The 27,715-nt window shown below is 42.4% G+C and overlaps 3 protein-coding genes across 9 annotated transcripts in view; 2 read left to right on the top strand and 1 right to left on the bottom strand.

Moving 5' to 3' along the window:
• The window catches only part of LOC138939197 (myocardin-related transcription factor A), a 180,030-nt gene extending 170,338 nt beyond the window's left edge, over window positions 1-9,692 (top strand). For 6 of the 7 annotated variants that reach the window (XM_070306810.1, XM_070306809.1, XM_070306805.1 and 3 more), the window contains 9 exons: window positions 772-1,068; window positions 1,246-1,610; window positions 1,841-2,122; window positions 3,831-3,971; window positions 4,148-4,331; window positions 4,407-4,700; window positions 4,845-5,443; window positions 5,622-6,152; window positions 6,293-9,692. In XM_070306810.1, coding sequence (XP_070162911.1) covers window positions 772-1,068; window positions 1,246-1,610; window positions 1,841-2,122; window positions 3,831-3,971; window positions 4,148-4,331; window positions 4,407-4,700; window positions 4,845-5,443; window positions 5,622-6,152; window positions 6,293-6,607 — 3,008 coding nt within the window. In that variant the 3' untranslated portion in view covers window positions 6,608-9,692. The remainder of the gene's footprint in view (window positions 1-771; window positions 1,069-1,245; window positions 1,611-1,840; window positions 2,123-3,830; window positions 3,972-4,147; window positions 4,332-4,406; window positions 4,701-4,844; window positions 5,444-5,621; window positions 6,153-6,292) is intronic. The other variant, XM_070306806.1, reaches the window with a different exon arrangement.
• A 1,339-nt stretch (window positions 9,693-11,031) lies between these two features.
• Window positions 11,032-12,675, top strand: Aptx (aprataxin). The gene is made up of 4 exons (XM_070307050.1): window positions 11,032-11,378; window positions 11,695-12,044; window positions 12,227-12,360; window positions 12,426-12,675. The coding sequence occupies exons 2-4, from the start codon at window positions 11,755-11,757 to the stop codon at window positions 12,617-12,619; spliced, it is 618 nt and encodes a 205-aa protein (XP_070163151.1). The 5' UTR covers window positions 11,032-11,378; window positions 11,695-11,754; the 3' UTR covers window positions 12,620-12,675.
• A 288-nt stretch (window positions 12,676-12,963) lies between these two features.
• Window positions 12,964-27,715, bottom strand: part of Pdk1 (Phosphoinositide-dependent kinase 1) — a 291,017-nt gene continuing 276,265 nt past the window's right edge. The window contains 5 exon segments of the mRNA XM_070307305.1: window positions 12,964-16,935; window positions 17,087-18,053; window positions 18,055-18,127; window positions 18,130-18,565; window positions 18,680-18,925. Coding sequence (XP_070163406.1) covers window positions 16,822-16,935; window positions 17,087-18,053; window positions 18,055-18,127; window positions 18,130-18,565; window positions 18,680-18,925 — 1,836 coding nt within the window. The 3' untranslated portion in view covers window positions 12,964-16,821.

Genomic DNA, 27,715 nt, shown 5'->3' with positions numbered 1-27,715 from the left:
GAGCACCATAAATTTTCCGTAACGAGTCGAAAAGTAATAATGGAGGAAATGTTGCATCTCTCGCGGGACAACGACGTGGAAGGGAATTGCATTCGCGATTAATCTCGAAGTTGCTAAAAAAAAATCCGCAACGAGAAGAGAGGAAAGAGTCGTCGGCGTGCCCTGTCAAAGACGTAAACTTAGGGCACGCGGTACATTAAAATACCAGAACGCGCTCGTGTATTTTCACGTATCCGTTACTACACTGTTGGCGACGAGGCGATCGTAGATGATGCGTACACGCACTTTTATTCCGCGCAACGCGACAACGTCCGCAGCATCCGCGTCCGGAAATACACAGCGGTAGGAAACATGCTTTGGGGATCATTTATTCGGCGACTTAATGGCGTTGGGGAATGTGAGCGCGGAGAAGAGGACGCGTCATGTTGACACGAAAATGGCGCCATGCGGACGCATTTTGAGAGTCATCATCAAATTGATGCTTGCAACATGCACGAGACATCGAGAAATTGGGCATCTGTTTTTTTTTTTTTTTTTTTTAAGGATATCTACTCGGTAAAAATTGCGACCCAGAATCAGAAATGAAAAAAAGTTATAACAGCCTCGAATCAGTCTCTTCTGCGATTGCTGATTATTCCGTTATTCGCGAAAAAAAAAAGTTTGCGATGAGACGTACTAGCGCGACATGCCATACGTAAAATTAATCGCGTCGGAAAGAGCAAATAAAATACGATATGAGAGACAAGGATGTTTTTTTTCTCGCACACGCAGCGTTGAAAACGCCACCGGCGTTTCACGAGCAACGGAAGCAGCTCGAGCGGGCAAAGACAGGCGATCTGCTGAAGGCGAAGATCCAGCAGAGACCAGGTAGGGACGAGCTCGTCCGACAGCACATCCTCGAAGATGTGGGTCACGTGGATCCGAGTCTGGCCGAGCGGCAGCGGATGCTGAAGAAGGCCAGGTTAGCCGATCATCTCAACGATCAGCTCAGTCATCGACCCGGACCGCTCGAACTCATCCAAAAGAATATCCTTCATACTGAAGAGCCCATCGAGAGGGCAGTCAAAGGTATCCCTATCTCGATGGCCTTTACTAAAATAAAATAGCACGATACGATTACTTATGATATAAGAAAAATGCAATATAATATAAAATAAGCATATAGATTTGTAATATTATATTACGTCATATTCAGAATTACATCAAAGTTTTTGCAATCTCTTATCGATTAAATTCCTTCCCCAGAGGGTCACATTCCCTTCAAGGCCACCTGCGAGGGGCAAGTGACGAAGCCCCAGCATCCGGACCACTACATTACCTTCGAAGATGACTCTCAGAGCTCGGAGGGCGCACCCTCGCCGCAATTGGAGTCGCGATCGTCGGACGTCCTGGAAACCGCCGCGGCTTCCGCGGGCATCGTCACAGTTTCCCTCAGCATACCCACAACCGGCGGTGCCGTTGTTGTCTCGTCGACGTCCCCCGTGTTCCAGCAGACGTCCACGGAATCGACGATACAGACCTTCGCCGAGCTTTGCAACACCGTTGTAGGCACGCAGCAGCAAAATCAACAGCAACAAATTCAGCAGACTCAGCAGCACACGTCTACGCAGGTAAATTTGGAGCAGCAGCAATGATAAATCTTTTCAAGATTGATTTCTAAACATTTAAATGATGACAATAAAATCGTTAATCGAGCGAAGATTGATTGCGATGACGTGTACTAATTCCAGTGCGTACTTAACTTGTCAACAATTACGTTCGATAGCAATCTATAATACGGATCTTATTATGGAAGTTTAAAAAAACTACCGGACGATCTCTCTGTCCCCTTTTTTAATAGGCGAGTCAGACGACAACCCTCCTGCCATTGGCGCCGGCGCCGAGTCCGATGTCCCTTGGCTCAACCACGTCCAGTCTGAGCCCCCTGTCCAACATCTCGATAGCGTCGCCCCCGGCGCCGCCGCCAGCGGCGATCACCCCGCGGCCCCAGCCGAGCCCGATTGCCGCCGCGGCCGTCACTACGTGCCAAAGGAGCGACGCCCCCGGAAAGGACAAGAACAGAAAGAAGTCGAAGACCAAGAGTCAACCCAAGACCCGCACGATCAAATTCCACGAGTATAAAGTAAGTTCGCTTTCAATTTATTGTGTCAACATTTCGATGAGACGAGAACAACCGTGTCATTCTATGTGACTTGCACAAACGAGAGCGATACGCGAGACGTTTACGCGTCTCATTTCTTTTCTTTTTCTTTTTCTTTTATCGCCAAGAGCTGCAGAATGATACTGTTCGTTCTCGTCTGGAGATATCGATTTTATTACACGGAGTGCATTATGTCCTCGAAATAACCATTGAATCGCGAAAGTTACTAAGGAGTATTCTCGAAGAGCACCGAGATTCACATAATCCATGTTATGTAAATAGCAAGTCTGACTCGAAAATGAATCGAAAATTTCTATACTTTTTTCGTAATATATCTGTATGTTATATATAGATATTAACACAATCAGTAATCTATAATACATTATTAAAATAGAAACAATAATTTCTACATCTTATATTTGTACTAAAATTATTTTTTCATTTACTAATTAATTTAATGGATAAAATCATGGTATAAAGATCAGCATTTACTAGTGAAATACAAGAAGATTAGATTCACTAATCAAATATAATTAAATATAACTTTCCATTAAAATATTGTTTTTATAAATATAATAAATATAATAAAATTTAAATAAATATAATTATACAAAAAAAAAATTTCTCAGCTTAAATTGCCTTTCGGCATAAAATTCGAGGCAAAAAAAAAAATGTTACCAGAGATTCCTCAGTCACGATAAACGGCTAAAACGCGACGGGCGAGATGCAAAGTATCTTCTTTGATCCGAGGCACGGCCAAAGTGTATATACAGAGGCGCGCGATAATTATCGTGTACCCGGAACCGCCGGGTGGCACTACAAACTAGTTCCCGTGCCCGGCCAACGTGCGGGCTAACGGAGAGCCCGCATTTCGGCGTGGCAACAAGCACGGCAAAAAGATGAGACGAGCAAAAAGGACCGGCTCGAGAGCAAGAAGAAGAGAGAGGTGGAGGTGGCCGAGTAGGAAGAAAGCGAGGTAAAAACGAATACGGAGCACGGCTCCGTGAATCTCGGCTCCAATGGACCGTCGCGGCGGAAAGACCGGGGCCCGGAGGAGCAACCTCGAAGGGAGATTGTATCGGGTGATTAACTCTCGCGATCTTCCAAGAGAGGAAGAGAGAGAGAGAGAGAGAGGGGGGGGGGAACTTCGGAACCCACCTCGTTAGCTCTGAGTAATTCGAGCGCTAATTGCACCTAAGAGCGAGGAAGCCAAGGAGCGAGCGGCGAGAACGGACTATACGCGCGGCTTCTTCTTCCCGGGCCCGATAGACCCCCGAGCAGAACCGAACGGAGCGGCCGAGTCGCCCATGCCCCAAAACACCCGAGATACGGCTTGGCTGGTGTGAAAGAGAGCCGGGAATGGGCGTGCAAATGAGGGCGCAAAAAACATCTTGATGTATCATTTATCACTCGGCGCGGCCTGAAGCGGAGCTACGTCACCTACCTTCGCCTCTCCTCCTCGCGATGCACCGAGAACGCCAGACGGTGATGTCAGAAAAAGTATCTCGAATCTGTTGACGGAACGTGAGTAGCGTTACGTAAATCGAGATGCACAAAGACAGGGTTTATTTGTCGGGTTTTGTAAGTCATCGCCGATCATTTGACGATCAAGCGAAACGAATGGTCGAAACGCGCGTTGGGTTTCTATATTTTCTTCACGGTTATAACACAACTCGATTCTTTGTTGTAGGGTCCCCCAAACGCGCAGAAGACGCCGGTGTCGTCAAGCACTTCCGGTCTTGGCGCCACGCAACCCGGTGAGACCAGTTACGAGTTGCTCCTGCAGCAGCAGCAGCTGTTCCTTCAATGGCAGCTCGAGTGGCAGCACAAGGTATCAGCGCGCGTACATTGTAACAGTCAATATTTTTTGCAATAAAAAATTCTGCATTTATCTCAATTATTACAATAGTTACCAAAGTCTTCAAATATATATTAAATTAGCATTTTGACGCAAAACAAATATTCTGTTGATGAAGCTACAAAATTAAAGAATCTTTTTTTATTCAGTATCCACAGATTATCTTGCCGGCCGCGCAGAAGCCGCTATCGCTCACAAGTAGCGGTGCAAGTGATACTGGTAGCGTGAGCGGTAGTAGTGCGAACGCTGCCAGTCCAGCTTCTTCAAATTCCTCGAATAATCCTTCGGAGCAGCCTCCGTTGAGGCCCCTGGGCAAGCTGGAGGATATGAAAGGTACCAAACACAGTACTAATACGAGAAAAATTCGCCATAAGGAGCAGAAAATTATTTCGCGCATCGCATTCGCAGTGAGCGATCTCAAGGTGGAATTGAAACGACGAAACTTGCCGGTGTCGGGCTCGAAACCGCAATTGATCGAGCGATTAAAGCCCTTCACGGAATCGTCTAGTAGCAACTCGATCTCCAACGGACCGCACATGACGCATATGGGCCACATCTTGATGGACACACCTGGCCCGATGGCGACAGACGAGTCCAGCTCTCAAGCCAAGAGTCCGAATTGTATCGTGAAGGACGAACCGCATAGTCCACGAACGGCCTCGCCTCACAGTAGCGAGCACGATGATCCGTCAAGCCCACCAGGTAAAAGAACGTCGTCTCAATACCTCTTTGTTATATCGAACGCCACTTTAAATTTTTGGCGCGCGCGCATGAGAAACGATGAGACTTTCGAGCGAGGTCGTTGATTCGAGAGACAGCACACACGTGGGTGTTTTTATGACGCAGTTCGTGTTTCAGGAGATGATATCATCAAGGTGCAAAGGAGACGGATAGAGGAGTTACAACGTGAACTGTACAAGTCGCAGCAACAGCTCCAGCAGATCCGCCAGACGCAGCCGGCTACGGTGCGCGCCGAGAAACTGGTCCTGCAGCAACACCTACAGAACAAGATGCAACAGCAACAGTTACAATTACATTTGCAACAGCTTCAACATCTGCAACAGCAGCAGCAGCAGCAACAACAACAGCAGCAGAACCAACAACAGTCGCAGCAACAAACGCAACAACAAGCCACGATCCAACAACTGAATGCGAAAGCGAGTCTTGCGGCCTTTTTACAGGCACAGCCAAACAATGCGACCGCCATTCTCGATTCCGCGACTTTAACCGCGATCAACAATAAGAAGAATCAGTCCAAGAATAGCACTACTGTTCAAATACCTACAGCAATCGTTCTGAATCTGGCAAAGCCGACCAAGCTGAATAGCTCGCTGCTCGGTGCTCTCATGGCGCAGGCACAAGCTCAACAGCAGCAACAAACAACTACCTCTGATGACATCAAGCCACCGCCACCGCAGTACGATGAAGCCGCTAAGTTACTGAAGGTGAGTATAATTATGATTTTCTATCAATAATATTTCAAGGCTTTGTTATGTATAGAATAAGTTTTATGATATTATAGTATATAATTATAATTTGTATTATAAAGTTATAGCTTATAACTTGTCTTCTAATGTTTTATATACGTATAGTTTTGTAATGATGCGCATTTTATTTATACAGGTCAAAATTGAGCCAGTTCAGAAAAGTCACATAAAGAGTCAAGTGGTCGACGATGTATTGGAGATTCTCATAAAAAATGGCGAATTACCGCCGAGTGCCGCGCAAGATCCAGCTACTCCTACGACACCGAATCGTCAGCTGCAGCAGAATCTGGTCTTCACCGCTCCGGCGGACAGCCCAACTCAGTCGTTGGTCTTTACGGCCGCCAGTCCAATGAGTCCGATCAGTCCGATCAGTCCGATACCGATGGAGGTATCCCAGAGCGGTTGCCCGAGTCCATCGACACCGGCACCGCCACCGCCGCCGCCGTTACCGTTAACGGCATTTTCTATTCAATTACCCAACGCGTTGCAACAACTGCAGCAGCAACAGCAGCAGGAGATTTCGTCTTTCAATACGGATCTCTTGACTGACGAGGCCGAGATGGATACCACCATGTTGCTCAGTCCTCAATCGACGCAACAAACATCTCCGGACCCTCAGCCACCGCAAGAAGTGACTTCTTCAGATAACACGAATTTGGATCTCAAAGTAAGCATTCCTTCTTAAGAAAAAATTATATTGAAAATAGAAAATTATGTTTTGGCATATTAATTAAAATAATATGTAATATAATTATCAAAAGTGAAAATAGTACTATTATTCAAATTGATATCTTATTCTTTACACAGGAATTAGGATTGGACTTGGAAACATTGGATCCGATGGACTTTGTCCAGTTGGATTGCGACATGCCAATGGATATGGACGATCCCGATTGGTTAGACTCCCTGATGCCGCAATCGCCCACAACTTCTACAACATTGTCATCCAACCATCAATCTACCATACCGTCGATTAGTCTCTCGTCCGCTACAGATATCTATGATCCACTCTTAGGTAGCAATCAATACTCCTTTGATCTCTTTAACATGGAAGACTCCGATTTCAAGATGTCGTCCGACTTATCTCCAATGACGTGGGATAAAGTAGATTTCGCGACCTAGCCCAAGATATTTTTTCATAATCCAGCGTTATGTACTTAATTCTCGGTAAGCAATCAAAAATATAATTTGAGAGAAAGAGACAAAGGGATGCGGACAGTCACATTATTATATTGCCGGATACTTTGATCGGATCTATCCGATGCATTTTATATAAATCGTTTCGCAACATCCCTTTTTACCTCTAATGCATCTAATGACGAGTATATCGACGTGACATCGAATATGTACTTACACGCGCGCATCGAGACAAAAAGTGTTTCAGCACATTTTTTGCAAGTTGAGTGCTGAAAACATAATCATACTGCTAAAAAAGATGCTGTATAATTGCACGCGATTATAATCGTAATTAACAAACAATAACGAGAAGAATATCGAAATATGGATCAGTTTTCACAATGTTTGACGCGCGTATTCTTCTTTGATCGATGACCACTATATATCGTTCTTTCGATCGATAAACGATCGTTTTCGCGAGAGGTATAATATCCGATAAATGCTTGAAATGAGCTTTGTGAGTGTTATTCTTCTTGCATTCATGCGAATTAAAATCGTCGATTAAATAGTAATGTGCGGGAATTAGGAATACGGTAAACGCTCCTAAATATTATAATGGAAAAAGGACAATAGTTCCGAAAATAATTGCGATACTTTCAAAATTCTCCAAAGAATCAGTTTACGATACATTTCTAAGCTAGTTTTTACTATCCAGTCGTGTGTTGCTTGATCTTAATAATTGCGAGAAATAGCGTGTGTGTCAAACAAAAGAAGACGAGAAACACTTCGTATATACAGTATGATCTTCTCGAATAAATCCTCCGCCCTCTAAATCCTCCGCTCTCCTTCAATTGTAATCAATCGTAACGTAACCGCATAATTATACATACTTACTAAATCTAATATAATACGATAGTAATAATAATTATTGTGTAAAAGTATACATATACACACACACACACATATGTAAAATATACTTCTATATGCGCTTAACGTCTGCGAGTCGACTAACATTCGGATACGCGAGTTCGAGGACCTTTCAGCGCAGCTATAAATATTTTCTAAGCCACAGAGCATGTGATGTTAGGAATTATTGCGTATTTTAATCGATAATCATTAATAATAGAGATCGAAAGAAATCGAGGGGAAGGCTGCGCGCGAACGAGCTGCACAATCGTGCCGGGATCGGTTGCCACGGCGCGGTCCTTCGATCCTTCTCCCGCGACTAATTAACCTTTTTGATGTTTTGTAACATTCCATGTTTCCAAACTACGAACAAGAGAGATCAAAGCCACGTGTGTCGCGAGCCGCAACTATTTACGTATATCGCATGAGCGATCGCTATATAAATCGAAGAATCTCGTGTCGGGAATGCTGTGTCAAGTCATAGTTATTCTATAAAACTGTGTCGCCGTGCATATTTCTGAAACATTTTTCGGAGACCAAGCGGCTTCGCGCGTCGACGTAACGACGAAGGACCGCGCCGGCGAGCTCGGTTATAAAAGAAAGAATATGTATGTATGTGTGCGTGGGAGATTTTAGCGTGTTTCGAAGAGCGTGTGAGTGTTTATCTAAGGGAATATAAGAGAATCTCGGTTTGATTGCAACATGAAAAATTATAACATTTGCATGATAAATCGTATATTTGAAAAAAAATTCAGCAAACATTTAGATAATGTATGGAAAATATCAGGAAATAATTTTTACAATAATGAACAATTAATGTTTTCTCCTTTATATGATTTCCTATTTTAGATATTATTTGTCTAAAAATTTCTATTATTTATAGTATTTTTTAAATAATATTAATATTTTTTCATAAGATTTAATAACAAATATGTCGAAATTTTGTTAAGATGTTACGGATGATTGCAAATTTTCTTCTGCGTATGTGTGTATGTGATATGTGTTAATGTTTATGGACAGCGATGGTGCTAATCGGAACAACCCCAATATACACTGCGATCGACTCTATTCGAAAAATATCGTGGTTATAGTTTTTAGAAAACCTTACAACGTTCCGAGTTTTCCTCGCGACGGGCATGCCTTGAAGAGTCAATTCACGGCGAGCTTTTTAGTTCCATGCGGGACTGATATTATATATAGTACGAAAAAAGAAAGAATGAGAGAGAATATTATATTCGAGTTGTTAGTTTCGAATGAGAAAAGATTAACGAAGTTTGTTTCATTTCAGTCTCATTAATGAAAGGGCATATTGTTCCGCGATCATCACTTTCTCTACCCGCGTTCACCAGAAACAGCAAAAGAAAAAAATACAACATTCCAAACATATTCATGCTCCACAAAGAATCCTTAAGATTTCGAGATACTGCCATGTTCCGTGTGCGCGAGAACGCCCAATGGAGGGATGAACGCGATGAGAGAATGTGCATCGTAATGCATCGTTGAGTTTGTCGAGACACGCGCAGAAGTAATTAACCCGGAACTCAGTGCATTTAATTAGGAGCCGGTTTGCCTTTCCTTCCCCCAGAAGTCCTGACTTTTAGAGCCGGTCGCAGAAACTTTTTTTTTTTTTTTTTTTTTTTTTTTTTTTTTTTTATCGGACTGATAAGCGAACTTGATTCCGCAAACCTTATGAATTTTATAATCCACTTGAGATATTAAACGTGCCAATAGAATCTACATATCGAGATCTTGATCGTTTGGATATTTTATAGATGCTCTTAAAAGAAATTTGATATCAAGTGGCTCTTATACGTTATTAATCAATTTGCAATGCTGTCGATTCATCGTAAAGACCGCTTTGTCTAATCGCGTTTTACTAATATTTGCATTTAATGTCTCGCTTTCGAGTCGTTTTCTTCCGCCGTTGTCTGAAGCTTTCAATCACGAATCGTATCATTAAAGTTTCCAAGTTAATGACACTTTTAAAAATGAAACAGCGACGTCTGTCAAAACGAACGGAACATGGCATCGGGGTAAACAACAAAAAGTGCCAAAAATTGAATATCCCTTACTATATTAGCATCACTTAGAAAATCATCACACATCTCACCATCCCTTGCCATGACAATAAAAGTTTTATTGTTCTGTAAAATATTGTATATATATATATATATATATATATATATATATAATATTAGAAAGAGAGATAGCGCATGTATGCATGATATGCACGTGCGTGTATGCGTGTATGTATATGTGTTATGCAGCGGCGAGCTTGACGTAACGAATTTATTTAGAATAATCGAAGGACGCGCGGGCGATCATATAAAATAAAAAGATCATATTATCGTAAAAGGCCGCGTCTCTACTTTATCGAGTTCGCGTCGCAGCGAGCACCATGCTTAACGTTGCAATCGCGTAAATATTTCAATTACAAGTCGTTCATCATGATTTTGCCGATGATTGATCGATCTGTCAGGCTGTGCGAATCTGGTAGTCTGTTGTGTGTAGTGCGTCTGCGGTGTATGTGCGTATACGTGTGAATAATGAATCTTTATAATTTGCGAGAGCAACCCAGGACGAAATAAACGCAGCCAAGCAAGGTGTTGTAAAGCACATAAACCCATCGCATCTATACATACAATATATACAGAGCTTCATCAAGTATATAATGAATCGCGCGATTGCATCAAGGGGAAAGAAATATAATAGTGTCGCACGTGAACACACATTTTATACGCGCATTGCAAGAAGAAGAAGATGGTATACATAAGTATTTTGTTATTAAGTATCATTGAATTTATTGTAATGATATACTCTTAAGAGTAACGATCACGTAATATTATTGCTAGAGAGAGTGTTATTTATTTTTATTTGTTGCGAATTTATCGATTGCCTTCCATTTGAGTAAAATAAATAAATACAAAGTTATTCGCTAAAACTTGTTATCTTCTTTTCTATCTTCTCTTTCTTTTCACATTGTCGTTGTCAACATTGTACATTAAGAAAGTATTGGGGGAAGAAGCAAAAGAATCATCAAGGAATAGGCACATACATTTTAAAATTCATAGATTTCTGGATTTTCGTAATTATATTTCGTGCTCTTTGCTAATTATATTTTTTTCGATTTTTGAGAGTTTAATTTATCCGATTCAAATTATCAGTGTTAATAAAATTTTAGGAATTCCCGGAATTGCGATTCTTGGACGATTTAACTCCAAAAATCGCGATTCTAACAATTTTTAGAATTTTTTAAAATTTTTGAAATGGAAAAATTTTAACTCTTGAAAATCGGAAAAATCTTAAATTATAAATGATATTTATTATAATTATATCGTTTAATGTAATCGGTAAGTATAATGAAATATGTATAAAGCATATTTTCTAGAAAATGAATAATAATACTTTAACACTAGAATCTAAAAGAGAATATCTTAAAGATATCGAGCGATATAAAAAATTTAAGCAATTTAATTGATATAAAATATTTTGCAGCGTGGCAAAATAAAACAGCGATCAGCTATTTTTGGAACACTGCAATTAGCTGTTGTCGGAACATTGTAGCTGTTTTCGGAACACTGTAATCAGCTGTTTTTAGAGAACCGCTGCGATCAGCTGTTTTTAGAACACGAAGTGACACGAAGTCAATCGTTTCCTCGCGCGATGGATTTATCTCGTTCATTTACCTAAATTAGTGTATTTTATATATGTGTATTTCTTGATTATCGCAAAGTGCATAATATAGGAAATATACTACGGATGCAAAATATTATAATACGGCAAAAATAGCATTGCTTGACACGTGTGCTATAGGTTAGAATTAACCTCGCAACTATTAACTGATGGCAGTATTAAATATTACAATTATCAGGTATGAGAATTATTAATTATTTTCTGAATGAATAAACTTGTCGATATATAATTGACAACATATAATTATTATGTAGTTTAACACAAATTGCTATTTATAAGATAAAAGTACATTTTATAATATAACTATAGGATGATTTTTTTCCATATCTATGATTTCTGCTTAAAAATTGTGTGACAATCAAATAATCAAGAAAATGGTTATATTACACAAAATTAATGTCAATTATTAATTTTCTGTATAATAATTTATTTATTCCTTTATCTTTTTCGTGAAATATTGTAGATTATAGTATATATATTTACTTTACATGTAGGTTTTTTATGGTATTGGTAAGAAATTAAAACATAATAAGAAAAACATTATAATTGTGATAATGAAACGTAATCGCAAATTGGATACGAGTGAACCAGCGACTTCAAAAAGAAATCACTGGACTGCTGGTTTACTTAAATCAATGGAGGATCCTGAATGTATAATCAAGAAAGATGACAAAATAGTTGTCATTAAAGATAAGTATCCTAAAGCACAATTTCACTATTTGGTTTTACCAAAAGAAGATATCCTTTCCATATGGCAAGTGACAAGGAATCATCAAGATTTGTTAATACATATGCATGAGGTTGCTCATGGTCTTGTAGAGAGACACACAAGTCATGAATTCATGTGAGTTTTAAATTAAAATCGATTAAAATAAAACAGCAATTTTAACAATATAATGACAGTAATAATATAAAAGTATAAGGAATTTTGAAATAATTCTAATAATATATACATAGATTGAATTATTACCTTCGTATATATTTGACAATTGAAATTATGCTATTAGACGTTTATAATTCTTGTAGCATGGGTTATCACGCGATGCCAAGTATGCAAAGACTGCACTTACATGTAATAAGCACGGATTTCCGTAGTCCTTGTCTTAAAACCAAATATCATTGGAATTCATTTACGACACCATTCTTTTTACATTCGTCAGGTTTGGTCTGATATCCTTATTTGTATAAGCGTCTTAGGTACAATTAGCCACAGATTGAATTTTAGATGTATCCCGTCAATTGCACGAAGAAGGCGAAATTAAAAAAATTTCTTCGCAAAAATGCATTGATTATTTAAATACGCGATTGAAATGCCACAAATGCACACTACAACCGAAAAATATGCCAGATTTGAAGAGACATATATTAATACATACTGATAAAACCAATAAAATACTGAATGTATGTAAATGTATATAATCAAACATTTTTTTCTCTGATGTAATAAATTATTTCGAGAAAATAAATTACGTATTTACAACATATATATATCGTTTAAAAAATTATATACATATATATATTTATATATCGTTCCGTATCTATATGGCTCAATAAAAAACTTGCAAATCTCCAAGAAATATTTGATACATAATTTTGCGCGAAAAGTAAAGAAAGATTATTAAGTTTATAAGATACATTTTAAGACTTATGTTACATAAATTATTTTTTTCAAGAACAAATCTTTAATATTTTTTATAATTATAATCTTACGTGACAAGTCGCATTTAAGGAACTTTCTGGGATAGGAATTTCAGTTTGCAAAATGAATCGAGAGAACACAAGTTTTTTTTTTATGCGGTATTTCGGAAAATTTACTATAAATAAATTTGATGTTATCCTTAATAGATCTTGGCGCCTATAATATCAATTATATTCTAACTATTTACAAAGTCTTCTCGTAGGTTGCGCGAGTGTACATTGACAATGTGTGTTTGTATGTATAAGTGTATTATAAGTGTGTGTATATCGTATATATATTATACTTAATAATCTGTATACATTTAGTAATACTGCAATTTTTTTTTAGTTGAAGCGTTTCTGCTGTGTCGAAACAGTAGGCATCTGAATACTCGCAAGGCCCTGCTGTTATTGCTTGCGTGCTTTTCGCAAATTCATAAACGGTTCCGCGAGGGGGGTGGGGGGTGGGGGGAGGGATGTAAGAGTTCCGTTAAGTATTCATCTTCTCTGGGCAACTCGTTCTAGCTTAATTAAATTAACTATCTCTTCTCTTAGTGAACGTAGCGCCTCGCCATGTCCTCTTTCGAAATCACTTTCGAATCGGCTAACTTATTATGATATAATATAGTGAGAAGGGGGCATTTTTTTTAACGCACGGAGTCCGAAGAGGGCGACAGGAATCTCGAGAGCGATGCTTGACGATGCAAATAAAGATGTACGTCAACGTCCCTAGCCCTCTTCGGAAAATCGATGCGCCATCGATTTCCCCATCGACTACCCCTGAGAAGAAGCACGCATTCCCATCTGAAAGTTTGCAACGCCTACATAAAACGTAGAACCCGCAAAGTTTGCCGCGATGGAAACGACGCGCTCGATCCGTTCTCCCTATCTCGTATATAGAAAAGGAAAAGATTTTGACACGTGTATATGTATATATGCGTGTGTGTGTGTGTATGTGTTATGTGATACGAGATCGGCGATCGGATTTGTAGTTCGTAGTCTCTTTGCGGAAAAGAAGCACAACGTTGATGCGTGTGTAATATATATTTACATATACTAGGAAATATATTATATATTTATCTACGTTCGAAAAATATATATTATATATATATATATAAAGACTTCGCGCTCGATATATTTATATATATATAAACCAAAAAGTTCCGCGGCAAAAGCACGTGCTTCGTTTGCGATGGAGAGATTACGACGCTGCTAAAATCGAGACGCGATTCGCTTAAAGCAAAATTTTAAACTAGGCGATTATTCCCTCTCGCAATCGGTTTCTCACTAGAAAAAAGAAAGGGGAGTCTGATCGGGACACGACGATGGTTGGATCGCCCGTTCTCCGTTTTCGTCCGCCCACACCGTACGCAGCCCGCCGAAAGCGGTCATTTTGACAAAGCCACTGGGCAAGTGGGGACAATGCCGATCCGTAAAAGAACGAATCACCATTTTTTCGAACATTGCACGGCGCAACGCGCGCAACCACCGATCAACCGTTCCGACCAATCGTCCTCCCAATACCCTGTTTATGTCTGCATCGTGCGAGAGAGAAAGAAGGGGGGAGGGGGGACTAAAGGGGATTCTTTCGTTATAGCGGAATCGCGAACGAGCCGTACCGAGAATCAACTAGAATTAAATCTAAACGCGGTTTTTTAATCTACGAAACGTTTATACACGGTGTCTTTCCTTATCTATTATTCACATTTTTGTCTCATAAATATTTTATACATACATACATACATACATATATATATATATATAATATATCTATATATCTTTTTTTGCGCGTATATATTTAGTAATATACAACTTTATGTACATGTTCGGTTTACGGCTCGATTGCGATATCCCTGGTCGAAACGCGTCTCGATTTTCTCTATTATCAACGCGGCAGTACATATTTACAATAAACGTATATACTAAAAACAGCTAAATCTAACGACAATAGTTGATGTGTAATATAGAATATATATAATATATATATGTACGCAATAACGTATAGCAACAACGCAGTAGTGACGATAGTAATAGTAATAGATAATAGTAGTATGAGCGATATATATATATATATATATATATATATAATAAGATAAATAGTAAATATAGTCGCAGAGTGTGTGTATGGTGGTAGCGATAGTAACACTAGTCTCTGTAATCTCTATATACGACGAATGCGCTGCTATTCTCTCGCGCGATATTTAAAAAGAAGGAAAATAATAATAATAGAAAATAAATAATTCGAGGCAAGTAACGATAGGAATAAATTAACAAAAAGCGAGGTCGTATAATTAAATATCTAACTTATATTTTATATGCGAGGGAAAAAAATGAATACTCGTAATACTCATACACATACTCGACTGTCGCAACAATTACACGCGAGCGATAATAATCGTAATTTCGCTAAAAATGATACCATAATAATCATACTAATGACAATGACATAACTAAACGACGACGCACTCTAAACAAATTTTACTAGCATCTCTTAAAGCTAGCAACTCTGAAACATGAGTCTATATTGTTATCTAAGGTCCTTTCTCAGGTATGTAAAGTCTTTTGCAAAGGAGGGAAAATGAAGTCGTTTTTCTCGTTTCTTATATGACTCGTGTTCTCCACCGCTTCTTCTTTGGAACGAACGAACATGCGGAAAGGAATACACAAAGACCGATCTCTACCTTTTCTCAATAATTTTTATCTAATCACCGATCGCACACGCTCGAGTTCGCGAAGGCCACGACGAGAAGTGGAACTAAGCAGGGATAAAAACGCGTCATATGGTAAGACAACGATACTTTTTTCCTACTTACGTATCTACTATGTTACAGGGTAAGTGCTTTTACGCTGCCTGCTCTTCGTAGAAACGCGCTACAAAATAATATTTACAGAGAATATTTACGAAAGGAAACAAGAGTACGAACGAGAATAAGGGGGAACGGCGATGGACAATATGACGAAGAATACTGTATACGTGTGTGTGTGTGTATGTATGTGTGTAACATAGCGAAGAGAGCAAAGATCGCCGGAACGTCGCGAGATTCCGGGGATCCTTTACAGGCAACGTAAACGTCTTGTTAAAGCTGCATCATGACTCGTTATCCTCCATTGCATTTTTCGTTTACTTTTTGGCTAACCTCGGCTAAAGTGACTTCTAATTCGCGGGGCGACGTACGCTAGGGTCGCGTTTTTAATTTCACCTAAATATTGCGCCGACGCGTATGAATTTGACTACATTTAGGAATAAAGTATAATAAACTATAATTACGCCGTGCGACGACGCGTTACGAGATGCCTGATGTGCGATCTGATTTTCTTTTTCTTTTCCCTTCTCGAAAGACTCGGATTCGCTTGAAAATTTGATCGTATGTGAGATAACGTGTATATCGCGAGAATATTAAACATCAAAATTTATGAGTGCGTGGATTTTATTTTTCTTTACCCCCCAGACGATCTCGATCTCATGCCAGAGTTGAGTACGTCGCACGGCAGCAGATGCTGCGAATATACGCAGCCGCAAGCCTTAGCTAAAAATTTCTCTAATCCTCCGTCTTTCCTTCTTTATTTTACACGCGCAGCTCTGAACAGCCGCGCGCGTCGTCGTGCGTTTCTCTCGCGTATGATGCGATTCTCTCGAAAGGACAATCTGACAATAAATAGCGAACATAAATAAGACAATAAACATCGCACGACGATGATTCTCGACGACGGAGAGATCGCGTTTCAGAATTTTTACCTAATGAATTTTTTCCTAAACTGTACAGAGCGCGGTTCAGCGCGCGACAAGTCTATTAGTCTACTTTTTACAACGGGCTATATACGCGAACAATCGATTCATCGTTTTTTCTCATTGGACGCGGTCCGATCTTAATGATCGCCACTCACTAAGTTTACCATTGCTCACTATATATTTTGTCTTTCGAATCTCTCCCGAGCGTCCCTTTCTAAGCGGCGGTCGTCTCCTGCAGGCCGTAACAATGGACCCGCATCTCTTCGATAGCTCTGCACCATTCCAATGCAAATCCCTCGGGATCTTCGAGATAGTACGTCCTGTTTGGCTGTAAACAGTAGGAAGACAGAAATTTAGATACATTGTGCATGTACTCCTTTGATATTAAATATAGATGGAATGATTTGAAGCATCTTCAAATAATACGGTACGTGTCTCATCTACTATTTTTCTTTTATTAGTAATTCAAAAACATTCACCGTATGAACGAAGAAGATCTTGAAATTTTTCGGCTCAACCCTCAATTCAGGGCTCCAGGGTATCTCGCCCTTGAGCACCATATTGATGGGATCGATGTAGTATAGGTGCGGTCCGGTAGTGAGCAGGAGCATTCTCCGTCTGGTGAACAGACCTTTTCTTTTGTTGATAAAGCCCTGCTTCAATATCAGATTGCCTTCGACGAAGGTGTTCCACTGATTCGTGGCGCGCTGTTTTTCCAGCCGCATCCTGATCTGCTCCGGCGTCAGATCGGCGATTTTGGCGCCGCCGTCCATGTTGTTGTTGATCCGCCTTCTTATTGGCTTCACTGCGGCCGCGATAGTTTTGCTGACGGGTTTGCTAACGGCGATCTGTTCCACACCGGTAGTATTGGTGGTGACATCATCGTCATCATCCGTATCCTCGCCGATGCCGAGTCCTAGGAGTCTAGTGAGCTGTTTGTCGTCCAAACCGGGTTCGAGATTGTCGGGCACTCTGTACTGCGATCTCAATTCTTCGTGCTCCGACGTGCCGGGAAGATACGGATAGATCGGTGGTGGTGTCTGTTCGTGGAGGGTCTCAAAATCGACGCCCTCGAAGAAGGGATGCGCCCGAATGCTGGGATAACCGGCGCCATGCTCGTCCAGAGCGCCCAGTCGCTGCGTCGGCTCCAGAACCAGAAGTTGACTGACGAGCGACTTTGCCAGTTCGCAGAAACCGTCCGGTATTTCGTACTCGAGTTTTAAAATCTTTTGGAATATCATGTACTCGCTCCTGGAGCGGAAGGGCGGCAAGCCGGCGACCATCTGATAGACGATACAGCCCAGGGCCCAGAGATCGGACGCCCTGCTCGCCGTCTTGTCGGTCAGTAACTCCGGTGACACGTATTGAGCGGTACCGACAAAGGAGCCCCTACGTTCCCTGCGGTATTGCTGTTGCTGCTGGGCGTCTGGGTCTCCGTCCGAGGCAGCCGTCGTCGTCGTCGTCGTCGTCGTCGTCGTCGTCGTCGTCGTTGTCGTCGTCGTCGTCTTCGTCGTCCTTGTCGTCGTCAGCACCGTTTCTGGGTCGTCGAGAATCTTGGCGCTGCCGAAGTCGGTAATTAGCACGTGCATCTTCTCGTCCAGCAGAATGTTCTCCGGCTTGAGATCTCGGTGAATGATACCGAGTCCGTGCAGGTACTCGAGACCGCGTAGAATCTCGGCCGAGTAAAACTTGGTGCACTCGATGTCGAAGGAGCCCACCTTGTTGATGTACGGCAGGAGCTCGCCGTTTTTAGCGTACGATAGGACGAAGTAGAGTCTCTCACTATCCTGGAAGGTGCAGAACAAACGCACGAACGAGTGCTTGGCGTCCGCGAGCATGTTCAGCACATCCTTCTCACGCTTCACGTACTCTGACTTCTTCTCCTTGAGTATGTGACGCTTTTCGCATACCTTGATCGCGTATTCCTTGCTGGTATGGATATCTTTGGCAAGATAAACCTGTCGAGTCGAAGAAGCTCGGTTATTTCAAACTTATTTTTTCGTAATTAATTACCAAAAAATCTCTTTTTACGTTTATATTTAAAACAAAGAAGTGTAAGAAGAGAAACTTACGGTAGAGAAGCTTCCTTCACCGATCACCTTGCCAAAGATGAAGTCCTTTGGATTACGCTTGTGCGTTGGTGGGTTGATGGTGGTGAGGGTCGGGTTCGTCGTCGGTGGAACCCGGGGCGCCAGGGTGCTGGGAGGCGCCACCACACCATTGGTCACGTCGTTCGTCGGTGGAGACATTCTAGACACCGGCCCCTCCACCGTTACTGCCGGCTGTGGCGAAGCGGTAAGCGCCTGGTTCGCCACACGCTGCAATCGAATAATATGCGACTTGTCAGGCACACTGTCGGTGATCGATCTATTTTCGCTAGCGGATAACGATTTGCTAAACGGAACCCACAGCCTTGTCGACTTGCAATTTTATACCGATAACGCATTGGCTGTAATATAAACTCGATAATATGCGAGTCAAATGTCACACGCGTATCGTTTTGTTTCCAATTGCGAGATTAATTTAGAATTGAGGCAGATCTAAGTCTCTCCAATTATCTTGCGGTTCGTCGAGGATGAAGGAGAAAAAGGAAAAGAACGAGCGACGATCGCGGGAATCAGAAAATTGCGGGATTCGACGACGTTAAGACGACCGCCTCTTCGCACCCCACCCTTCCCCCTCGCGAACGTTCGCGCGCTGCGGCCTCATTATCCTTTCCGCTCCGGAAGACGCGAGAGAGACTCGCGCAGAGGAGGAGACACGAACCTCTCCCGTGTCCGGCATTTAACTCCTCTCATCCGCCAACGGTCGTCCGGTACCAGGAAATCACATACCGGAAGCGTGACGTCACCGGCGATCGGCCGACACGTGGCCGCGCCGTGCGCCGTCAGAGGATGATGACGACGGGAGGAGGACAGAGGCGTCGTCGCTCGAGCCACGCAAAAAAGTAGAAGCGCATTCGCGCGTGCACGCACGGCCCATGCGCGCTAGAAGATCAAGGCTGCATACGCGTTCGAAGTCCAAAGTTTACAAGATTAATCGCGCGCGTTTCGCCATTTTCATATATATATATATATTTATTTTTTCGCGGAAGGGCATCCGCTCTTTCGAAACTCGCAAGCTATGTATGTATGTATGTATGTACGTATATCAAGGAGGCGATATTTTAATTTGCGTTAGAGTTTAACAAGAAGCGCTGGTTGAATACGTTTGCGCGCAGAACAGCTTTATAATGATGAGAATTTCAAGATGTATCGAGGGGAAGGGGATGATTCCGCTACCGTTAACAAGGTTGCGACGCAGTATCGAAGGAACAGGAACGAGCCGTTTTCCCCGGCGGATTTCCTTCGTTACAACGGAACGATATTATTGTCAGCTACCTCTCGCAAACGGGTTGCAATTACTCTCTCTCTCTCTCTCTCTCTCTCTCTCTCTCTCTCTCTCTCTCTCTCTCTCAAGAGAGATAATACGCTAAACGACTGGGCCGCTCTTTCACGCGCGCGACCTCCGGTTCTTCCTCTTCTCGTAACAGAAAAAAAAAATCGCAAAGGGATCGGTACTGGAGCGTAAAAGGGTATTATAGCGCGATACAGGTTGAGCAACAGATGTTGTACCTGGTACCTGCTCGCTGGGGGGTTGAAGACGATTAAATACTGCTACGTTTAGAGAGGTATGAAATTCAATGGTCGAAGGGGTGAGAAGATCTGAAACCGGCCCCCGGAGGTAGAACGTGTCGAGTATTTCCGTTCCCGAAGAGGAAGGATCACGATCGCGCGTGTTCTCGCGAGATAAATGTCCCTTTACGAGCTGTCCTAATCGTCCCTCATTTCCGGCTCGAAAGACGATCGGGCTCTTTTCTTTCCGCCGTCATTATCATTGCACTTCCGCCGAAAAACGATCCCCGTGTAGAGTCTCGTATACAAAGCACCGCAACAGGTTTCTCGCCCTCGACGAGATGCGCGGCGATTCTTCATTCGTCCTCCTTTCTTTCAAGAGTCTTCGCATTGATAAAAAGAAAAAAAAAAGAGAGAGAGAGATATCGTAGAATAGAAAAATCTTAGCTTGGAACCTTTCAGCTAAACGAGATGTCCCAGAAATCCCCTTTCTATTCTTACAATTTTTCCTACTCAGCTACTTTTTAATTAAAGGAAAAGTTCCATCAACCCGATTCCCATCGTTACTCTCACAAACACCTGTCGCAAAATAAAATAAAAATAAAGAGCGTCGAAGAAACTCGACTATACATTCTTGATTATGTATCCATATCATTAATCTTCGCGGATAACTTATCAGAACTAAATAATGACGGAATAATTACGTCTACTCTACTGGAAATCATGGGATGATGGATGATGCGAAACTGCAACTGGCGACAGCCTTATGCGACAGCTGTTCGACAAGGGGAAGCACTAGGTTTGAGCTCGCAGCGATGAAGGATCGATACGCGATAAAAATAATAATAATCGCGGACAACAAAGTCGGGAGAAATGATATAACGAGACGATCGGTAAGAAATTAATCTCGATACATCGTGATGCTCTCGCAATTGTTTTCCCGAGCCGAGCGATTTATCACAGGCCGGGAGTGATTTCGGCGAGAATTGCATAAGTCGACGACGATAAAACGCGAGTCGGCACTTCTTATTTTACGCGGCCTTTTCTTGCGGCCTGTCGTAATTTTCGGCACGCGAACCTCGGGCACGAAGGGTGAAAAAGAAGCCGCTAATAAAAATAAATCGTAAAACCCTCTCAGAAATCGTAAAAGCAGAATGGACGAAGCACGGGCGGGCATGTTGTTTGTATTTATAAGAGCCGTGCGGGCGAATTAAGTTTTATCACTTCATCGAGTATTCGACTTTTTACGATTTCCCAGCTCGCCTTAACGAAGCACTTCGCATTTGTTGGAACTGCAGGAAACGCAGGGCGACGATGACCAACGAATATTACGCATTATTTCGGCGTCGAGTTTCTTCGCAGATGAAGAAAGGGAAGAGAGAGAGAAGCGTTTACCTAAATCTTGAAACAAGTGTTCTCTTAAAAATACAAGTGACAGAGAAACCCCCCCCCCCCAAAAAAAAACACAAAAAAGAAAAACAAATACTTCAAATGTATTGGTATCGGAAACGGGGTGAAATTTTTCCTAAAATCAAAAAATTTTCACAGTATAGTAAATCAGAATCGAATATTAATGAACAATCGAACGGTCGACGAGAATACATGCGTAAAAAAAAATAGCAAACAAAAATCCCGAAAAAAAAAAGGTTAAAAATTAAAAAGAAAAAGAAAAACAAACCGACGTATATTCTTGTTCGATCGATTTCGAATAAACGCCGCAAACGAGCGTCTCTTAAAACAATTAATTGACTCTGGTGGAGTCAATGATAGCGGGAATAAAAACAGAAATATCGAGGTAGGAATAAATCGGGGGGTGCGAAGAAGCCACGGATTAACGGGGCGCGAAAGAAATCTAATAAAAAATATCCGGTCGTGTGTCGTACAAGTCATAACGGCGCGAGAAAGGGGTGAGAAAGAGGAGGGGGAGGGGGGGGGGGAGGCATGAAAGAGAGAGTAATAAAACGGACGATAAAACACCGGGGTCGGCGACGAAAAGCTGCAGGTACGGTAAATAGCGGCGAAATAGGAGCGATAAATACGCAACGCCCTAATTTCGTGCTACCCGCCCGTCGTCGTCGACCATCGATCACTCGTTTACGGATGGAAGAAGGGGCGGGGGGAGGGGGGGGAGGGGAGGAGAGAAGAACCATACGAGGTCGACAGAAATGGGGTATATAGTATATACTCGAGGAAACACTCGCGGTGTACTCAATGGAGAGAGAGAGAGAGAGAGAGAGAGAGAGAGAGAGAGAGAGAGAGAGCTAAGTTGATAAGAGCTATCGATGTCACGGTAAAATCGCTCGAAGAATAAACTGCTCATTTATCTTGAAGACATTTGGGGTATTTAGAGAGAGCGATCGCGGTATGCCCTGTGGAATTATATATTCTAACGTCTTTCCTCTATAATCTATAAGAGGAGAACTAATACCGGACACCGGAGAGGCTCCGCTGGCTGACCCAGAGCTGATCACCGAGCCGGGTGGTACCGAGACGGGCGTCTTCGCGGAGGGCGAAAACCCATAGCGGTGGGCCCTTTCCTTTCCTCTCTTTATCAACCTTTTCTCCTTCTCCTTCTTCTTCTTCTTCTTCTTCTTCTTCTTCCCAGGCCGGTTACGAGGCGGGCCCCACGGCGTCAACCATCCGTGTCAGGCCGTCGACCTCGTCGACGAGCATTCGCCCGAGAATCAACGGCCCTACTCGCGCTCTCTTCTACCCCCCCCCCTCTCTCTCTCTCTCTCTCTCTCCCTTTCTCGCAAGCTCGCCTCGACTCCGCCTTGCCCCGCTAGTTTATTTATTTGCTTATCTATTCCTTTTACCGCCAGTTGTCCTTCACCCCGCGTGTCGACGACGAAGACGACGAAGAGGACGATATATAATCCAACCACCGAGGTACCAAATACCGAGCGTTCCGCAAACGCAAAGCTTCTCGCCTCGATCGTCAGATATCGAGACGAGGTGGGGATCTCGAAGAAATAATCGATACGCGGGCGACACCGTGTCCACCGTGGAATGACCTGGGAAGATTTGCTTAGATCGCAGATACCGCGCGGCCCGCGCGAACAGGAGTGGGGTATTTCGCTGAAGTATTTGAAAAGCAATCGGCGATATTTGAATTTCGGCCGGTTGAGCAAAGGCCCCGGGAGAGGATGTGGCCGGCGACCCACGGTCCCGCAAAATTTTGTAACTGCTATTTATAGAACAAGTACGCGCGCGAGGATCGCGTCAGTGGAGTCATTTAGAATCCGTGAGAGAGTCCTAAGTAAAGTAATATTTAAACGAAATATTTATTTTTCTAATAATCGTACGTGAATAATTCGAAATTCCAATAATCGAATATATATATATATAAGATATGAGAGCAAAAATATCGCATGTAAAAAATAATGTCCTATTCGAAAATAGCACAGTGTGCGAATACACATACTATCGCATTTACTACTGCTCTATTCGTTTCGTATCTCGCGACGAAAAGGTTAAAGACTATTCTCGGAGCGCGTCGATACGCGAATCTATTTCCGGCGACGAGAGTATAAAAGGCGTGCGAAAAAGGAGCAGCGGCGCGGAGAAAAGAAAATGGCAAAGAGAAAGAGAAGAGAGAGAGTGATAGATAGAGAGGCTTGCGCACATACACAAGATCGACCGCTTTCCGGTACCCCCAAGTATGTACGTATGTATATATCACCCGAGTATGCGGCGCTCCTTCTCCGTCGCATATCCGCTACGCGTCCTTAGGGGCCTCATCCCAGGACGAAATAAACTATCCGCGCATATCTTTACTCTTTCTCTCTCTTTCTCTATCTCACTCGCTGAATCTCCCTGTATACGCCACTACCATCCAGCGGCATTCCAACGGACATTCTAATTTTAGCCCTGCGCTCGTCTCCTCTCTCTCGCTCTCTCATGCATTCTGCCGTCTTCTCTCCATCATCGTCTCTCTCTCTATCTCTTTCCTCTCCGTCTTATGACGTTCTCTCTCGATACGCGCGGTTTTACCATTTCCTCCTCTCTCTATCCCTTCGCGAGACGCGCGGGCGGAGGACGAGGGAAGGCAAAGGAGAGAGCGATGCTCTCTGTATATATCCGCCGTCGTCGCCCTCCCCCCACCCCTCTTTTCTCTCGCGTCCTCTCTCTCTCTCTCTCTCTCTCTCTCTCTCTCTCTCTCTTTCGCGCGTCGCTACTCTCGTTTTTGCCTTTCTCGCAGGTAAGGGACTACGCCTATTGGCGCAGGCGGCCAGCACTTTTGCCCGTGAATGAGATGTTTTGCATTCGCAGACGCTGAGAAACGTGTCGCGAGCAAGCGAGCGAGCGAGCGTGGCTAAATTGGATCACGCGCCGCCGATGCCCGAGGAGTAAAAGCGTTCGTTTGACGGAGAGAGACCGAGGGAGAATGGAATTGAATAGAATACGGTTTGTTCGCGACGGTTCTAGTAGGGCATAAGGCTCCTCTCGTCTCGTCTCGAATACGACGAGACAAAGATAGGCTTGCGGAAAATAAGCATATTAATAGAATGGGAGCAAATAGTAAGAGATAAGAGAGAGAGAGAGAGAGAGAGAGAGAGAGAACTCGGAAATATTTTTCAATCGTAAAGCTCATTAATTAAAATTGTTGATTATAAGCGAGAGAGAAAATATTTATTAGACTCGGCAATAAATGTGTCCGCCGAGAGAATAAATGAAAGTGCAAAGTACACGATACACGACGACAATACCGAGTAGTGATAAATAAAGTAGGCGACTTGCGAGTACGAAGGAAAAAATTTGCGATAAGTTCAAAATGCACATCAATAATATAACGTGTTCGTGGAAAGGTATGCGATAAGATTTGGAACAATATTCGTTAAGTCGTTTATATCGATCGTAATGTTCATCGGCCTTATCCGAGATCCATCGAATCAAATAATGAGATTCTTTTCTAATTTATACTTTCGGCCATATTATGGATCTACCGTCGTCGCGATCATCGACAAAATATGCACGTGCGATTGATAGATGAAGCGTGAGATTGAATTCTACTTTGGAGAGAGGCGGCTAGTTACTAGGTCCTTTTATTAGGGAAAGCCATTTGTGCTATAAAGGCACGATTTTTTGAGGGTAAGAGATTTGAACAGAGCAACAGTCGACCTGTAATATATTTCGACTTTGTTGCGATCTGCCTCGAGAATAAACGAGATGCTAGGTTCGAGATCTTAAAAATTATCTTTTTAATCGAAAACACACATATATAAACTATCGGTATTTTCCAATTCTAAATGGGGATAATTCGGAAGATGGGGCACGGGGAAGGGGGATAAAGGACGCGCGGCAACAACGTTTCTAATGCACGTATGTACCGTTATTGCCGTAGAGCGTGCGTATAGGTAAAACGTATAGCTAGAGGTGTGCATATATTGTTAAATTGGGTACTTGAGAATTAACGGGATTGCGACACACGTACACATACGAGATGCAATATAAATGTGAAATTAAGATAATAAAATAAATATATTAGTTAATTTCTAATTATACAATTTTAAAGAATGCGCTAATTATGTTTGTGTAAATTATATATACATATATGATTAGAAAGGAAAATAGAAATAAAGATAAAAGAAATGAATAAAAATACGAGGTTATTTGAACATAAGGGCACTTGACAATATCGCGTAGTTTCTTCCTTGCACTACGCGAGTACCCTAAATTGTTTTTCCGTTCGCGTGCGACTCTCGAGAAAGTGAGTTTCCCGCGTTCCTTGCATCGTATAACCCGAGCAAAGTTTCGAGAATTATGCGCTGGATACGAGCGGGGTAGTTTAATCCAGAATGGGGTGACTTCCCCCTCACGTAGATCATAATTTTGCTAGCGTTGGTATTTCCATTATGATACATTATAATAGAAGCATTATCTACCGCAACGTTCGCGTACGGTCCGTTTGTGTTTACGTCAAGTAGCTTCGGAGAGGAATTGTACAAGGGATAATTACAAAAAAATATATATATATATCGATATTTCGCCAGAGAATCTTCGCTCTCGTTCTACTTTTCTCTCTTATTTTTTATCTCCGCAACGTCATCGAGATTAATGCCGTCCAATGATCGAGGCTCTCGATGCCGCTTCTCGAGACCTTTAAAGTATGATGTTTTCCTTTTCGCACGTTATATCGCGTAAACAACCGATCGCGGACCAAACATGTTTTGCCGATCGACAGTCTACGGAGACCGGCTTTATACAACGGCATTCCCTTACACGCGGGGCGTGAAAGGAATCTCGTACGATCATTCGCGGTTCACGCGCCGCGATCTTACGACCTTTGTCGATTTTCATAATCTCTTTCGCTCTTTTTTTTCTCTCTCTCTCTCTCTCTCTTTTATTTTTGGCCATCGACAGGATGTGGAACGCGCGCGACCAACCGATAGCCGGAGAGGAGACGCGACGCCTGTTATCGGACCCGTATCCTCAAGCTTGACGAAAATAAAATCCAAGGCCCAAAATCTTAGCGAGATGAAATTTCGATCGAAATTATCGTATATATATATATATATTATCGACGATTAAATTTGTACGCGGGAGTCGAGATAAATTTTTCCGATTGACGAATGTCAAAGGAATATTTTCTCTCTCAATTCAGTGAATTACGACGCTGCGCGTCGTACATTTTTCTTCTATTATGTTATTCCCGCTATTTACTGCAATGCTATATTATTTCTTAGCTTACGTCACGCGTTGTTTACGAGCGTTGCTGCATCGCGCGTTGACTTAATTGACGAGTCTCTAAGTAATTTCGCAGAATAACACGAATAACCCCGCGATAACGAACGTGACATCCGCGATATCCGGCGAATTCGTTTAAAATTAACCGCGACGGTAAACAACTTTCGAGGGGCCCGCCCCCCCCCCCCTCCCTCCCTCTCCTCCCACCGAAATCGACCCCCGGTTACGGTCTTTCGTGCCATCGACGACGGTGGCGACGGCGAACGAATTTATTTAAATTCGAGCGAGTGTAAATTATTCATGCCGCGAGGCAGTATATTAACCTCTCGCTTTCTCTCTTTCTCCCCTTTGCCCCTCCTCGTCCCCAGTTATTTATTTCATCCTGAGCCGCTCGTTTCCCTCTTTCTCCCGAAATGAACGAGTTTCGCTCTTCGTCAAATCTCGCATCCACTTTTACCATAATACTTGCGTAAACGTCAATTAATTTCTCGACGTATACAAGAGAGTATCCTTGCATCGTCAAATATATATATATATATATATGTATATATCGTGTTTTACGCTTAAATAAATATCGCTCGTATGGTTAATGTTAGGAAGGAGAATGTGGACTCTGTAAAGAGACGCTTCAAGTTTCCGCATTCATCGCGAATATTTTCTGAGACTGGGGGAAACGTTAGACGCTAAAAATCCTCGCCTCGGCAACATCGACGTTACAAACAGCCTCGTCATCGTCGCTTTTGCTCCGATCGCTTATCACGCGCGCGTTTCCTCTTCCAATAGTACTCTGCGTTGATACCACTGCTT

This window comes from Polyergus mexicanus, unplaced genomic scaffold (genome assembly GCF_030449975.1).
Source record: "Polyergus mexicanus isolate NDT 795.1 unplaced genomic scaffold, iyPolMexi1.0 SCAF_14, whole genome shotgun sequence".
Lineage (NCBI taxonomy): Eukaryota > Metazoa > Arthropoda > Insecta > Hymenoptera > Formicidae > Polyergus > Polyergus mexicanus.
This window is presented reverse-complemented; position numbering and strand designations above follow the sequence as displayed.